The sequence below is a fragment of the Belonocnema kinseyi genome, chromosome 2, assembly GCF_010883055.1.
Source record: "Belonocnema kinseyi isolate 2016_QV_RU_SX_M_011 chromosome 2, B_treatae_v1, whole genome shotgun sequence".
NCBI classification, from domain to species: Eukaryota; Metazoa; Arthropoda; class Insecta; order Hymenoptera; family Cynipidae; genus Belonocnema; species Belonocnema kinseyi.
The window spans coordinates 167,860,696-167,877,369 of NC_046658.1; the positions used below are offsets into that span (position 1 = coordinate 167,860,696).

The window sequence follows — 16,674 nt, forward strand, 5'->3', positions numbered from 1 at the left end:
ACACCATTTTCATTTTATTTTTTTATTTCGCAAATTCAGATATGGTAAAAAGATAATTTCCTTATTGTCTGATTAATTTCAAGCTGATAAATTCCTTTAATTTCTTGCGTAATTGATTAGAATTGAAGTTTCCTGAAGACGTTCGCTAATCGTCTCCTCTCTCATTTTTTCTCCAGAGAGGTCAAGAGGGAGTTCAAGTTCATCGATGATTCTAATTTAATGCGTAAATCAATTATACTATCAAGCTAAATATTACGTCATTACCTCCAGCGTATAATTGGCCTTCCATTAACGACAATATTTAACAGATTTTTTGCCAATTTTTTACCCCCTAATCGTAACAAGTCATTTGGCCCCATTTGGACGCATGGCGCAACCTGATGCAGCTAATGCGCTGAGTGTGCGGCCCTTACACTGTTTGTCACGCTTGATTGAGCACCGCCTTTCTCTTGGTCCCGCGGCTCCTCTCCTTGAAAATTAGAAGGTATAAAAAACTGTATCATCTATACTCTATTCCCTGAGAGTAACCTACAGACGCGCATCTTTACATATTTGAGCGGATATATTGTCAAAGAAGAAATTCCTCATTTTTTTATAACCTTCATGGAGCGTGCGGATTGTATCTTTAAGAAAAGCTTCCGTAGCTACGCAAAGTTGACATAACGTGGCCCGCCTGAGGTTATACTCTTTGGGAATAGAGTATATACTCTATTCCGAATGCTCCCTAAACGTAATACAAAATTAAGTGTTTGCTTTAATATGGGACATTTTCATCCAAGCAACTCCTTCTTTAACCATACTCTGCCCAAATACGTAAAGATACGCTTCTGTAGGTTATTGTCTCGGGGAATAGAGTATAATTACCTTTTAGAAAAATATTAATCAAAAACCTAATTTTTTAGAGTTATTTTAATTAGGGGCCGTCCATAAAGTAAGTTAATGATTTTAGAAGGGGGCATGCTAAAAACTACGACTTATAACAAGGATTGGGGGGGGTCTGTTAAAATAAAATTACAAACCTAAATAAAATTTAGGACGTTTCTTGATGATAAATTTTAAAGAATTTTTTTTTCTATATTTTTAAGAAATATGCCCTTTCTCTCCTTTTTGCAGATTCATCTCTTTGGTCGAAAATACAATTATTCGATTTTTAGAAAATAAATTTTCCGGATTGAAAAAGCATCTGTTAGGCTGAACTCTTTTGTTGAAAACTCACTTTTTCAAATATTTATCACTTTAGTTGAAAATTCATCTGTTGTTTAAAAATGTAACTATTTTTTTAATTCGTTTTATTTTTTGGTTCAGAATTGATCTTTTCTAGTTGAAAATTCATACATTTTGTTAAAAATTCGTCTTTATTCGTAGAAAATTATAAAACTCGTGATTTTTTGTTAGAAATGCAGCGGTTTCGTTTCAAATTATTAACCGTGTTTGGTTGAAAATTCAACAATTTCGTAGAAAATTAAACTATTTGGCTGAAGTTGAACTTTTTTGTTTAAAATGCATCTTTTTTCTTTGAAAATAGAAGATATTCTAAGCTTTTTAAGATAGATCAACGGTTTCAAGAAAACGAAAAAGTTTCCTTAACATTCATGAGAATTTTTTTTTAAGATTTCTAAAAATATCGAAAAAAATATAGAAGATTTCAAGGGCAGAAAATTAATCTTCTCAGTTGAAAATTTATCTTTTTGGTTGAGAATTATTTTTATTTATTTATTCTTTTCGAAATTTATTTATTTTTTATGATTTCAAGTGTGAAAAATGTAACTATTCCATTTTTATAAAATTAATCTTCCGGATTAAAAAATCATCTTTTGGGTTTCGAAGTCTTTTGTTAAAAATTCATTTTTACAAGATTCATCATTATAACAGTTGAAAATTTATTTCTATTGTTGAAAACATAACTAATTTTTTTTTCTTATTATTTTTTTTTTGATTATTTAATTTCAACAGTTTGGTAGAAAATTAACTTTTCTGTTAAAAATTCGTTTTTTATATAAATTTAATTATTTTCATGAAAACTGTATCTTCTTCGTGAAAAATTAACCTGTTTATTAAAAAACATATTTCTGGGTTGAAAATAAAACCGCCTTGTAGATAATTATTCCTTTTAACTTTAATATTTAAAAATGTTGTTGAAAATTAATATGCTTTGTTGAATATATATGTTGTCTTAAAATGTAACTTTTTGTTAAAAATTTGTTTTTTTTTATTTGTTAAAAATTATTTTTTTCATCTGAAGATTACAATATTTCATTTTTGGATAGAAATTTATCCTTTATAATTTAAAAATTCAACTACTTAGTAGAAATTTATGTATTTTATTGAAAATTAAATATATATTTTGACTTAAAATTCTATAAATTTAAAGTGTTTCATATTACATTCAATATGGTGTGTATTTACATTAATAATACCAAGAAAGACGAATTTTCATCAATATAGTTCAATTTTCAAATGAAAAAGATAAATTTTGTATCAAATAGTTTAATTTTTTATCGAATTCTCAAGTGAAAAATATGAATTTTCTATAAACAATTGAATTTTCAACCTGCACTTTTTGACAAAAAATACAAATTTAAAAAAATTAAATGATTTGTCCACCATGCAATTGAAAATTTTGTCCAAAAGATGAATTTTCAATCGTTGAGATTACTTTTCTACCAAAAATGATGATTTTTTACGAAAATACATGAATTTTCAACTAAAATTGACCAAAAACAGTATATTCATATTTTTCGTTGAAAACAGATAATTTTTTACAATATAAAAACCGAATTTTGAACCAAATAGATGAATTTCAATCCAAAAAATGAATTTTTAAACATAAAGATTTTTTTTTCTGAAACAAAAATGAATTTTTTTAAATACATGAATTTTAAACTAAAAAGTATCAATTTTCAACCAAAAATAGAATATTAATTTTTTCAGTTAAAAATTCAATTTTCAATCCAATAAATAGAATTTTTAACAAATTGGTTACGTTTTTAAACAGAGCGATAAATTTTTAGCTAAAGTGATTAATCTTCAACAAAAAAGTATTTTTATTAAAATAGTTCAAATTTCAACGAGTTACTTGAATTTTTAATGAAAACGTAAAAATTCGCCGCAAAAAATGTAATGTTTGATATTTAAACCAAGAACGATTTTAATCTAAATAAAAAACAGCATAATTCAAAAAAAAAATACGAAGATTCAAAGAAATAGTAACATTTGCAACCAAAGAGATGAATTTTCAACTAAGATGATAATTCTTTAAAAAATAATAAATTTTCAACAAAAGAAATGAACATTCAACTATAACCATAAATTGTTATGAAGCAAATTAATTTCCTAAAAAAATATATGTATTGCCAGTAAAATAAATCGGTTTTTAACAAAATTGATAAAGTATCTAAATATATAAATCTTTATTGGTAAACACTCTAAAATTCATTTTAAAAAATATGCATTTCTCGTCATCAATTATTGTTATTATTTTTTATTTACTTGCAAGTCTTTCCAAAAAATGTACCTAAGTCTGTTATTTATTAACACACGAAAATTGTGAATCCTAAAATTTAAAATCTATCCATAAAAAATTACAGTAATAACCATAAAGTAAAATATCCAAAGATTTGAAAGCCTTCATTACTGATGAAACATGTCTTAGAGACTCAAGTATGCATAATTAATGGGGGTCACAAAAGGCCACTAACGAACTGTAATCTAAACCTAAGAAAAGTGATAAAAATTTTATTATCGCCATTATATGTATTTAATGTATTTTAAAATCTCCCTGAAAAAACACATGTGCTAAGTAATTACGAGAATAGCGCATCATGATGATCACACATGGCAAAATACGATGGTACTCAAGCGCGAATTCCAGAAAAGACTGATGAACGATGCAAAAGTGATTATTGCTAATTGTGCATACACATATGTATACAATTTCCTAGTAAATAAATTAATTCTATAGAATAACTACATGTTTGTTTCACGTAAAATTTTTCTCTCATTTCGCCAGTTTGACATATTTTTCTTCTAGATCTAAACATTGCCATCGGGATTACCAGGAAGTCGCAAATTCTACTTGCTTTTATTTACAAGACTAAAGTTTCTTCGCTAAAAACAACAAAATTATGTACACTCCTCGAACATTATGTTGCATTGTTTTAGTAACTAATTTATATTCACCCAAAAGTTTTGAGTAGTCACGTGTTAACACAATATTTTGTTATCATTAAAAAACTCTTTAAAGTATTATTTTTATATCAAGATCGATAGGTTCGGTTTGTTTGTTCCTCTAAGGGAATAAACAAAAACCAATTTGAACTCCTTGATTTAGAGTTTTCTTTCACGGTACTTTTAGTTTTAAAATATTCACTTGTATCACAGCTTCCAAAAATCAGTCAGTGAAAATAAGCATGTCCTTTGAGTTTGCTGATGCAGAAGCTGAAGCAGAACTTTTTGTTTCAAAGCTGCCACCATAGCCTCCAAATGATGCATTACTGGAAGCATCAGCTTTAGCATTGGCTCCTGCATTTCCTAATCCAGAAGAAGAACCAGAAGCATTTGCGTTTGCATTCGCTGATGACTGAGCACCAGAGTTAACTCCTGCGGAAAGAAAAAATTAGGTATGGATATTGTTTTAAAATGCTTTGCAAGACTTACAAGATTAATTACCTTGTAAAGGAGCAGAAGGGATTTCGTTCAACCGATAATTGTTTCCACCGGCATTAGAATTGGCATTGGCATTGGCATTGGCATTAGAGTTGGAACCTCCAAATCCTCCTTGATTTCCACCATATCCACCTTGTCCAATATTGGAAGCTCCTGCATTTGCACTAGCATCGGCTTTGGCATTGGCATTAGCATTAGAATTAGAACCTCCAAATCCTCCTTGGTTTCCGCCATACCCTCCTTGGTTACCACCATATCCACCTTGTCCAATATTGGAAGCTCCTGCATTTGCACTAGCATCGGCTTTGGCATTGGCATTAGCTGAACCTCCAAGTGATCCTCCATATCCTCCACCGCTAAGACCACTTGGTACTACTGGACCAGATGGTATGACTACTAGATGATCACTTGGTTGGTAACCTCTTCCGAGTCCTCCTTGAGCTTGAGAATTAGCGTTGGCACCAGCTGATGCACCTCCATATCCTCCACCGCTAGGACCACTTGGTACTACTGGACCAGATGGTATGACTACTAGATGATCGTTGGGTTGGTAACCTCCTCCGAATCCTCCTTGAGCTTGAGCATTAGCGTTGGCACCAGCTGAAGCACCTCCGTATCCTCCACCGCTAGGACCATTTGGTACTACTGGACCAGATGGTATAGCTACTAAATGATCACTAGGTTGGTAACCTCCTCCGAGTCCTCCTTGAGCTTGAGCATTAGCGTTGGCACCAGCTGAAGCACCTCCATATCCTCCACCGCTAGGACCACTTGGTACTACTGGACCAGATGGTATAGCTACTAAATGATCGCTAGGTTGGTAACCTCCTCCGAGTCCTCCTTGAGTTTGAGCATTAGCGTTGGCATTGGCCTCAGCTTGGGCATTTGAGCCCCTTATTCCGGGTTGAGCATATCCACCCTGTGGGGAAAATCCACCTTGGGGTCCATATCCTCCACCCTGGGGTCCACTATATCCTTGGTTAACAGCATATCCTGGGTTTCCGAAATTACCACCCTGAGCACCAGCATTAGCATTAGCATTGGCGTTGGCTTTTGCATTTGAACTACCATATCCTCCTTGGGAACCACCATAGCCTCTTTGGGGACCACTATATCCTCCTTGGGGTCCACCATAGCCTACTTGTGGTCCACCAAATCCTCCTTGATTGTAACCTGAAGCTCCAGCGTTAGCATTGGCATTGGCATTTGTGTTTGCATTAGATCCTCCATTTCCAGTGAGAAAGGGATTTTGTGTGAAACCACCTGTACGGAAGAAAATTTTATTTGATTTAATTTATTGCTGCATCTTAATACATGTTTATTAAAAAATGATCAAACCTTGAACTAATTTGAGAAATTGAAAATAAAGTCAATGGTAGCATACATATGTGTAAATAGAATTAAAATAGTGTCATAAAGAATCTTTGTTCTGACTGTTAGAATGACTAAATATTGCTGACATCCTCTGAAATTCCTGCTGCAAGTCGTCAATATTTTTGAATCCCTTGAATCTTGAATCTTGCAATTGATCAAATGTTTTAAAATATACTAATAGTAATATATTAAAACCTCTGAAATTATGTTTAAAATCATCTGAAATCGTCTAAAATCTCTAAGAAAATCTACAACTATTTTAAATAATTTACAATCTATAGAAATTTCTTTATAATCTTGTGAAATATTTTAGTTTCATTTGAAATCCTATGAATCCCTCAAATATAGTTAGTTAAAGTTTTTTAGTTGAGGCTCAGACGGATTAGCACGAAATTATAAGGAGTTTCACAAAGCACTAAAAAATTAATTCAATAAACATTTCACCCTTTGCTACTTGTTTAAAAAACTTAACTACTTTTACTAGTTTCTTAAGGCATAGAGGCTACATTTAACACTTTTTTGAAATTTGTAAAGTAGTGCGAGATCTGATAATGTATATGTAGTCAAATTTCCATCTTGTTGCACTTTTCTTACCAATTCGTTATTGCATCAGGTTTCACTGACTTTTAGAAAACGTTTAAATATTGTTTCTAGAACTACAACTAGAACAATGAATGGATTGATAAAACGACAAAGGTTTGTTACGCTCACCTTGTGGTCGAGCCAGTCTTTTCTCTTCAACAGGTTGAGGTAATTGTACTGGTTCTTGTGGAGGTGAAGGAGCTGGAACATACTGGATTTTTTGTGGAGGTGCAGGAGCTGGAATGTACTGTGGTTGCTGAGGAGGTGGCGGAGGAGCTGGATTATATTGTGGTTCTTGATGTGGAGGAGGTGGAGGTGGGGGAGCTGGAATATACTGTGGTTGCTGAGGAGGTGGGGGAGGTGGAGGATCTGGAATATATTGCGGTTGTTGATGCGGAGGAGGTGGAGGTTCAGGAGCTGGAAAATATTGTGGCTGTTGAGGAGGAGGCGGAGGAGGTGGTGATGGAGATGGTGGTGGAGGAAGTGTTGGAGGAGGAGGAGGTGCTGGAGGTGGAGGAGGGTCTGGAGCATATTGTGGTTGCTGAGGAGAAGAAGGTTGATGTTTAGCAGGTGGAGGAGCTGGAATATATTGTTGCTGTTGGGGTTGAGAAGGACGTTGAACTAGAACATATTGTGGGTTTTCTGGAGGAGGTGGTGGATAATGAGCGTAAGGTCCATATTCTTCCTGAGAAGGGTCTGGACGATAATTATGATGATGATGATGATGATAATGATGATTAGGATACCGATGACGTTGATCACCAGAATACCTATCACCAGGATATCTGCCACCAGCGTATCGATCATCATGATATCTGTCACTAGGATATCGCTCATCCTGATAGCGACGGCCAGTTTCTTGCCTCGGAACCTCTTTTACGATAATCCTGATCGTATCAGAAGAGCCTCGATTTACAGGATAATTCGGATCATTCAGATTTTTAACAGGTCCATTATTTCCTCTAGCAATATTACCAGTACTCATTGCATTTGCATGTGAATTTGCATTTGTATTTGAATGTGAATTTTCATTTGACGCAGATACTGATCCAGCATTCCCTCTTGAAGGTCCTATACTATAAGTTACTGTAACTCTAGGAGAACCTTTTTCAGTTCCAGAATATCCAGATACTGATGAAGTAGTTTCTTGCTGAACGGGAATTACGTATCTGTAAGAACCGGATGATGGTTGGGATGGAGTCTGAACAGGGATCGATTGTGATAGACCAGTATTTGCATTTGAACTGGAATGAGCATTAAGATTGGTGGCAGATCCTTGTGAAGTAATATATTTTTCATATTCTGAAGGATTTTGGGCAACTTGCTGATATTGTCCTCCAGAATTTATATTAGCATCGGCATTAGCACTAGACATTGCATTTGTATTGGCAGTAGATCCTTGTGGGGCAGTATATTGGGGAGGATGTTGGATATCTTGATACTGTCCTCCAGTATTTGTGTTTACATTACTACTTGCAGCAGCATTGGCGTTAGAATTAGCACCAGTAAGTGAAGTTGATTCAGGAGAAACCGAATAATGAGGAGGACTTGAGACCGCCGGTTGATATTGAGCTCCAGTATTGGCATTTGAATCAGCACTAGCAATAGCCTTAGAATTGGCAGTAGGTTCTTGTGGAGCAGTATATTGGGGACGATTTTGGAATACTTGGTACTGTCCTCCACTATTTGAATTTACATTAGTACTGGCAACAGCATTGGCATTAGAATTGGCATTGGAACCTTGGGTACCATATTGGGGAGGAATTTGTTGAGCTGGCTGATATTGTCCTACAGTGTTCACATTCGCATTTGCATTCGAAATAGCACTAGCAACGGCATTACTACCGGCAACTGGTTGATATCCTCTGCTAGGATTCGTAATCATATCATAATTAGCATTAGAATTTGCACTAGCAGTTGCTGTAGAAGATGCACCATATCCACTGCGAGCATATCTGCGAGACCCATCATCTCTAGTTGGTACAGCTTGAGCTGGTAATCCCTCATCATCACAATCTTCCGGTGAAATATAATTTCCTGCAAAACATACCAAAATCTTCTCCATCCAAAAATTTCATACTATCAAAATATTCCTCATCAGAAGATTCCATTTAACCAACATATATCAGCAGTTGAGATTCTACAGGTCCTTCTTTTACAGAATACCTGACTATGTAGCAAGTCGATGATCACTATCTGATTCGTGTTCTAATTCGTGCTTATTGGACGCTAGATGAATTGCGGTGCGAAAATTGCAAACAGGATGAGACGAGTAAAGCGCTTTTTAATCTCTGATGAGATTTTTCATTTCTAATTTCTAATTAAACTCTTGATTACCTTGAGCTCCTGCATTGGCGGAAGCTTGAGCGTTGGAATTGCCCCCCGCGTAACCACCTGGACCTCCGTAACCCCCTGGACCTCCTGGACCTCCGTAACCTCCTTGAACGCCATAACCCCCTTGACCTCCGTAAACTCCTTGACCTCCATTCTGAGCATTAGCTAGGGCATCTGCATTTGCATTTGCTGATCCTCCAGCTCCAGCTTTAGCATTTGCTGAGGCGGATGATAAACTGCTACTGAAACCAATTGGTCCAAGGTTGAAGCTGGTTCCCAAACTTTGGGAGTTAGCTGAAGCTTCTGAACCTCCATTGTTGCCTCTTTCCCTCCCACCAAAGAGACCAAGAGGGTCCAAAATTGCAAGATGTTCTCGACGACGCTCCTTATGGTCTTTTAGGAGTCCGCTCAAGATACCTGATATTATAAAAATATTTATATTTATTTATATTATAAAAAGATATATTTTGTACTAATAGTCACTTATGGTATAAGTGAAGTTTAGAATCATCAAGAGACAAAGATGAAATTTGGCATATTAAAATATTTTTTTGAATAAAAAACAAAGTAAACAAGAGTAACGAAACATCAGTATTCTATTGTTTGCAAAACCATTAATTTGAATATCTCTTTAATTAAAGAAGGATGAAGTCAGTTAGATTAAAAAAAATAACCCAAATTAAGATTTTCAAAGATTTTGAAACAAGAAGCTTTTTTAAGATATATTTTTAAGAATGTGTGTAGGTTTTAAGAGAATACAAAAATTTGTATTGAGATCCCTAGGCAATTTCAAACACCTTGTTTTTGAAAAATGCATTTAAAGACAAAATTGATTGCAAAAGATTTTTAATGTTTTCCGAAAATTTTGAAAAAGATTGTAGAAGATTAAAAGCAAAAATTTTCAATTTAACACGGTGCGGAAGATTTTAACAAATTCAGAAGAAGATGTAGATTGAGGAGGTTTTCGACCATTTCCAAGATTTATGAAAATCTTTTAAGGGAAAACCAATATTTTGCTTCATATTCCTGCCAAAACTTCGAATGACTTTTTATTTTGAAAAATCAATTTCAAAAGAATATTTGAAAGTATTTCAAAACATTTTAAAAGATTTCCAAAACTTTCAAAAAAAAGAATCTAGAAGATTTTAAAGCAATTCATTTAATTTTGCAGAATCTTGCAACAAATTTTAGGGCAAAATTTAAATCATTTTAAGAAACATTTGGAAGGTTTTGAAGTTTTCAAAAGTTCAACAATAATTTTCATTTTTTGAATATTTAAAAAAGTTGTAAGAAAATATAAATTTCAAAAGATTTCTGAAAATGTCGAAAAAAGTCAAAGATTTACATAAATTTAAAGACTTTAATTAGAGTGACATTTTTTTCAACAACCGCAAAATTAATTTATAACCAAATAGTTGCACCAAGAACCAACTAATTAAACTTGAAGCAAAATAAAAAGAATTTCGAACAAAATAGTTCAAATTTTAACCTAACAGTACATTTTCAAGCTAATAAACGATTTTGATCAAAGGCAGTTAAATTTTCAACTCGAAAACTTGAATTTTACACCAAAAAATATCATTTTTTACTGAAAAAGATGACATTTCTACCATTAAAGTTACATTTTCTACCAAAAGACGAATTTTCAACCAGTTAAATTAAACGAGTTTTTTCAAATACAAATCATTCGTTTTCAATCAAAAGGATCAATTTTGAACCAAAATTGGAATACATAGTTAAAATAATTCATTCTCAAACAAAAATTGTGAACAAGATAGTTGAATCTTTATTCAATCAGTTGAATTTTACAATAAAATTATGAATCTTCAACCAAAAAAACTGAATGTTTAAGAAAGTAGTTCTTTTCCAACTAAGTGGTAAAATTTCTGCTGAAAAAATATGACTTTTTAATAAAATATGTACATTTTCAATAAAATAAAAAATTTTCATAGTAGATTTTTAACAAATCCAGATGGATCCCGAACCAAAAATATGACCGAATTTTCAACCAAAAATATGCTAATTTGGTTCTACTAATTCATTTCGCAGTTAAACAGTAAAAGTCGAGAAGAGGGGGAAGTTTTTTGAAAGCAGGAGAAAGAAAATAATTTTAAAAACTTAATATACTGCAAAAGTAAAAAAAATTATCTTAAAATCATCCGGGTTCTTTTTGGAAAATTTTATAAATCTTATTGAATATTCCTTTAAAATTAATTTAAAAAAAGTTATTGTTCGTTTTTCTAGGAATTTTCATACCAATTTTTTATTCATTTAAAACCTTTTAAAATGCTTACAGAGTTTATAAATTTTGTGTTCGAAATCTAAAAATACTACTATTTTAAAAAAATAGGTTTAAAATCAATTTTTCCAGCAAACTTAAAAAAAATTATTTTCTTAAAACCTTTAAATATCCTTCAAAAACTTCAAAATCTTATTTCGATACCTAAAATCTAAATTTTGTTTTTCATCTTTCAAAAACTCTTCCAATTTTAAATTAAGTTTGGATCTTTTTAAAACTTGTAAATGTCATTTCAAATAACTCAAATATTTTCCAAATTGATCATTGTTCATTTGTTGTTTCTGCATAAAATTTCAATAAGTTCAGTTAGACATTAAAAATGTTCGAATCAAATTGGTAAAAATGGAATATTTTAGATTAAAACACTATTTGAGAAATTTAAACTTGTGTAAAACCTTTTATTTTTTTGCATTATAATTTATAATTTATAATTTGTGTACAAAAAAGTACAGGTCTTAACAAAAAATTACAGTTATAGGTATATTATACTTTCTTGTAAAAATTTTCTTAAAAATTTTTGTAATTTTCCATTAAAAATTAAATTAAGCTAAAAAATAAAATGTAACACACTACCATGCCCAATGGAGTTCTCAACCAAAAGTAAAGCGCACAAGAACACTAAACACTTGGCCGACGCCATTTTTTCACTTAAAATTTAAAAAATATATATATATATATAATTTCCTCCTTTTTACTTCTGTTAAATTTGTGTGATCGAAGAGTCAGAGCCGACTGAAGCTCTAGGGTCTAATCAAGATCTTATATACAATTCTCACGTATGACGTACTAAATGGAAAAGTAATGAACAACTGATTTTTTTCCTCATCGAAAAGAATTTTTTATTTATTTATTTTTTTTATTTCACTTTCGTTTCTAAATAAATTAAATAAATTTTTTACGTTTTTCTTTTATTCGGGAGATTTTTGTTTATAAGTGATCATTTTTTTAATTTATTTTTCACGCAAAGGACAAAACTATTGCTGATAGGTTCTCACGGTCATGGTCCGTTCACTTCCATGAAGCTCTTCACATTTTTCGATTCTTGGGGAAACCGTGATTCGTAACTGAAATGATCAATCGTCATAGATTTTGTGGCATAATTAAATTTTTTTCAGAAATAACAAACTTTTGTGAGTCAGAAATCTCATAATGATGTCACAGAGACTAGTTTTTCATTTTTGTAATTTGATTAATATTAATCAACTTATTCTTTCCTTTTGTTGAAATTTGTAGTCAACAGATTTTACACATTTCAAAAAAAAGTTAATTTTACCAGAAAATTTAACAAGGTTTCAAGGAATTTCAAACGATTTCTGAAAATGGCAAGAAAGTATTATATAGGAGATTTTGAGAATATTTTCAAATTTACAAGATTACAACATTTTATAAAAAATTCGAGTAAATTTAAAAGATATTTGAAATTTTTGAAAAGATCAAAAAATAATTTAAGATTTTGAAAACATTGAAAAATAATCAAAAATTCGGGAAATGTTTCCAAAAATTTAAAACAAAATGCAGATTTCTGATGATTTCTTCATCAAATTATAAAGTTTTTCATAAGAACTTTTTCAAGGACTTTGAAATGATTTATGTGAATCAAACATTTTCTAAATTTTCCTGGTGAAATTTAAAATAAAATTTATGTTGGAAAATGAATTTTGAGAGAAAATTGAAAAAGATTTTGAAACATTTTAAATGATTTCCTAAAAAGTCGAAAAGGAATGACTTTATAGAAATTTTATAAATTTGTTTTTAAATTTAAAAACAATTTAAAAAATTGTAAAGATTTCCAAAAACCGAGTTTTCTGCTTTGATGATTTTGAACAAAAAATTAGCACCTTTTTAAGAGAATAAAAAATTCTTAAAATTCCTGGAAAAATTTGAAGTAATATTTTATCTTAAAAAGAGAATTTTAAGAGAAAATTTCAAAAGGAATTACCTTATAGAATTTATTTTTTTAATTTTGCTAGATTACAAAATTTTATAAAAAATTCGATTGAGTTTAAAAGATATTTTAAACTTTTGAAAAGATTGAAAAATAATTTTCAAAGACAATTTAAAAATTTGTAAAGAAAAAAATGTATTTTTTTTATTATTTCAAACAAAGTTTAGAATCTTTTTAAGTAAACAAAAAAAATCTCAAAATTCCTAAGAAAACTTGAAATAATTTTTTATTTTAAAAAGTGGATTTTAAGAGAAAATTCTAAAATATTTCAAAACAATTCGAATACTCTCCTAAAAAGTAGAAAAAGAATATAGAAGCTTTTGAGGCAATTTTTTTATTTTGAAAGATTTTAAAAAAATTAGGAAGAATTCGCATTATATTAAAAGATATAAAAGTTTTGAAAGAATTTAAAAAATAATTTTAAATTGTCTAAACATTTAAGAAAAACTAAGACCTAACAGTAGATTTTTGAAGATTTTCAAACCAAAATTTACAAGTTTTTAAAGTGAAAAAAACATTATGAAGATTCTTAGGAAAATGTCACATAACTTTTTATTTTAAAAAGTGAATTTTAGGAGAAAATTTAACAAGTTTTCGAAACATTTCAAATGATTTTCTAAGAACTCGAAAACGATTCTAAAATATTTTAAAGGCAATTTTATCAATTTCGCAAGGTTATCAAATCAGAGAAAGAATTCAAGTGACTTTAAAAGACATTTGGAAATTTTTGAAAGATTAAAAAATAATTTCAAACTTGAAAATATATATTTTTTAAACTTTAAACAAATTGTAGATTTACGATGTTTTCATCAAACAATATATGACTTTTTTCAGGATTTTGAAAGTTTGCATGAGACTAACAAATTTTCCTCAAGAGTCCTGAGAAATTCTTTAATAATTTATTATTTTAAGAAGTGAATCTTAAGAGCAAATTTAAGTAAAATCCAAAATACTTAAAGTAATTTTCTAAAATTTCGAAGAAGAATGTGCTATATGTTTAAAAAAATGATTTAAACTTTGTGAAATAACAATAATTAAAAATAAAAGCTCGCTTTAGTTAAAGAAATATTAGGAAGTTTTGAACAGATTGAAAAATAACTTAAAATTTGAAAAGATTTCCAACAATTTTTAATCAAAATATAGATTTGTGATGATTTCGACATAAAATTTTAAAGCTTTTCAAGGATTTTGAAAGGTTTCATGAGGATAAAAAAATGACTTTAAGATTCCTGGGGAAATTTCAAAGGATTTATTTTTTTGAAAAATTAATTTTTAAATAAAAGTTTAAAATATTTCAAAAGATTTCTAAGGATTTCTAAAATTGTGAAGAACATATATGGAAAGAGTTTCAACAATAATTAAAAAATTTGTAAAGATTTCAAAAAACTAAAAACAAAATGTAGATTTTTAATGAATTCAAATCAAAAATGTTGTCAAACTTGAAAATATTTCAGAAAATTTATAAAGTATTTTTTGAATTTTTTCTAAACTTCTAAAAGTCTTAAATATCTTTAAATATGACATGAATTTTTCCTAAAATTTGGAAAAATCCTAAAAAGAAAAAACGAATTCTTTTAAATTTTCTAGATTCTTTTTAAATTATCGTCGCAAGTAAATTTAAATATGAATCAAACTTTAGATTCTTCTGTGAAATTTATTAGGAATATGATATCTCTAATCATTAATCTTTTTTTTTTTAATTTGTTGATAATTGAATTCAAGAATAAAAAATTATCAAGCGTTTCAACATCATGTATTTTGCACTGTGTCCAAAAAAATTAAGTTTAATTTATTAGCAAAACCACTAGATGTTGAAGTTGAAGAAATTATTGCAAACTCATAAAATGTGTTTGCAGTGGCATTATTAGTTACTTTGAAACCTGTTTTTTCTTATTCAGAAAATATTTTTCGTCTGATTAATCCTGAATACATTATTTGACCATATTTGTTTCAAATGTTTCTAAATGTGATTTTTTTCAGTAATCTTAAAACATTATACAGACAATACTTTTTTTATTTGCCTTTTTTCACGGTGAAACTAATTTTTTTAGATCTATCATGCTTTTCGCAAATCAATTTATTTTCTATGGTCAGTTTTTCCATAAAAAGTCATTAAAAAATTTTTTAATATTTTGTAATTACTGAAGGAAATTATATTTATAAAATTTTTATTATAAACATTTTTTTCATGAAATAAAAATGTGGAGGCAGCGAGAATCGAACACACAATCTTCTGGCTGTACAACAGAAGCGCTACTGGCTCAGCTACCGGCCACTCGAAAATGTTTTTTTCCAAGGAAGATGGGAAGAGGGGGGTAAAGGGAAGCAATATTACGAACTTAATAAGTTTAAAAATCACTTTTATATTTCAGACTTCACACTCTTTTCTCAATTCCCCTATTTCCCTCTTTTTTAAGAATTCTTTTGCTCCAATGTTTTGATGAAACTCAAAAAAATTAAATAATTTTTTTGTTAAAAATTTGAAAAAATTTGAAAAAGATAAAAGGTTTTGTTAAAAACTCTTTTGCTGAAAATTCATTTTTTTATGATACAACATTTTAGTCAAAAATTCGCCTCTTTGGTGAAAATTTAATTTTTTATATTAAAAATTGAACTATTCCATTCTTGATAGAAAATTTATAATTTCAATTGAAAATTGATATGTATTTTCTATTTGAAAATTCAACTATATGGACTATTTTGTTAAAAATTGGTCTGTTTTTGTTAAAAAGGCAACTACTTTGTTTAAATGTATAATAATTTTGTTTAAATCCATTTTTTGTGAAGATTGATAATTTTAGATGAGAATTAATATTTTTGGTTTGAAAATTGAATTTTATTTTTAATTTGTCTTTTTGCTTAGAAAATTAATCTTTTACTTTTTAAAAGTCATCTTTTCGGTTAACAATTCAATTATTTGTTTAAAAATTCGTCTTTATTGTTTGAATTCAACTGATTGAAAATTCAATTATTGTTGTTAAAAATTAATGTTTAATTTTAATATTGCAATTTTGGTTTAACAAATATCTATTTTAGTTAAAAATGCAACTACTTCGTTTGAAATTCACCTTGTCTAATTGAAAATTCATCCTTTTGTTTGAAAACTTAACCACTTGGTAAAAAATTGAACAATTTTTATCGCAATTTAACTTTTTTGTAGAAAATTAATTTTTTTGTTTAAAAATTATATTTTTGGTTTTAAAATTCGTCGGTTTTTATTAGAAAGTCAACTACTTTGCTTAAACTTATACTACTTTATAAACACTGTATTTTTTGTTTTTGAAGATTCATAATTTTAGCGAAAAATTCATATTTTAATGTAAAAGCTTAAACAGTTTTGAAGAAAATTCTTTTTCTTGGATTGAAAATTTAACAATTTGGTATAGAGTTTATTTATTAGGTTGAAAATGTAACTACTTTGTTAAAAATTAAATTATTTTATAAAATTCAACTTTTTTGTAGAAAATTAATGTTT

General features: G+C 29.5%; 1 protein-coding gene across 2 annotated transcripts; it reads right to left on the minus strand.

Moving 5' to 3' along the window:
• Window positions 1-3,733: 3,733 nt before the first annotated feature.
• Window positions 3,734-11,969, minus strand: LOC117182240 (fibroin heavy chain-like). Of its 2 annotated transcripts, XM_033375347.1 has the most exons (6): window positions 11,828-11,969; window positions 8,959-9,372; window positions 6,751-8,658; window positions 5,140-5,928; window positions 4,669-5,004; window positions 3,734-4,599 (listed from the first exon to the last, which is right to left on the minus strand). In XM_033375347.1, the coding sequence occupies exons 1-6, from the start codon at window positions 11,892-11,894 to the stop codon at window positions 4,391-4,393; spliced, it is 3,723 nt and encodes a 1,240-aa protein (XP_033231238.1). In that variant the 5' UTR covers window positions 11,895-11,969; the 3' UTR covers window positions 3,734-4,390. The 2 variants fall into 2 exon arrangements, with proteins under 2 accessions (XP_033231238.1, XP_033231227.1); XM_033375336.1 differs by having other exon boundaries at window positions 4,669-5,928.
• Window positions 11,970-16,674: the final 4,705 nt, after the last annotated feature.

Coding starts and splice junctions, on each gene's coding strand:
- LOC117182240 (XM_033375336.1), bottom strand. CDS start 11,894: ATGGCGTCGGCCAAGTGTTTAGTGTTCTTGTGCGCTTTACTTTTGGTT. Junction 9,373..11,827: donor TGAGAACTCCATTGGGCATG/GTAGTGTGTTAC, acceptor TTATAATATCAG/GTATCTTGAGCGGACTCCTA. Junction 8,659..8,958: donor CGCCAATGCAGGAGCTCAAG/GTAATCAAGAGT, acceptor TATGTTTTGCAG/GAAATTATATTTCACCGGAA.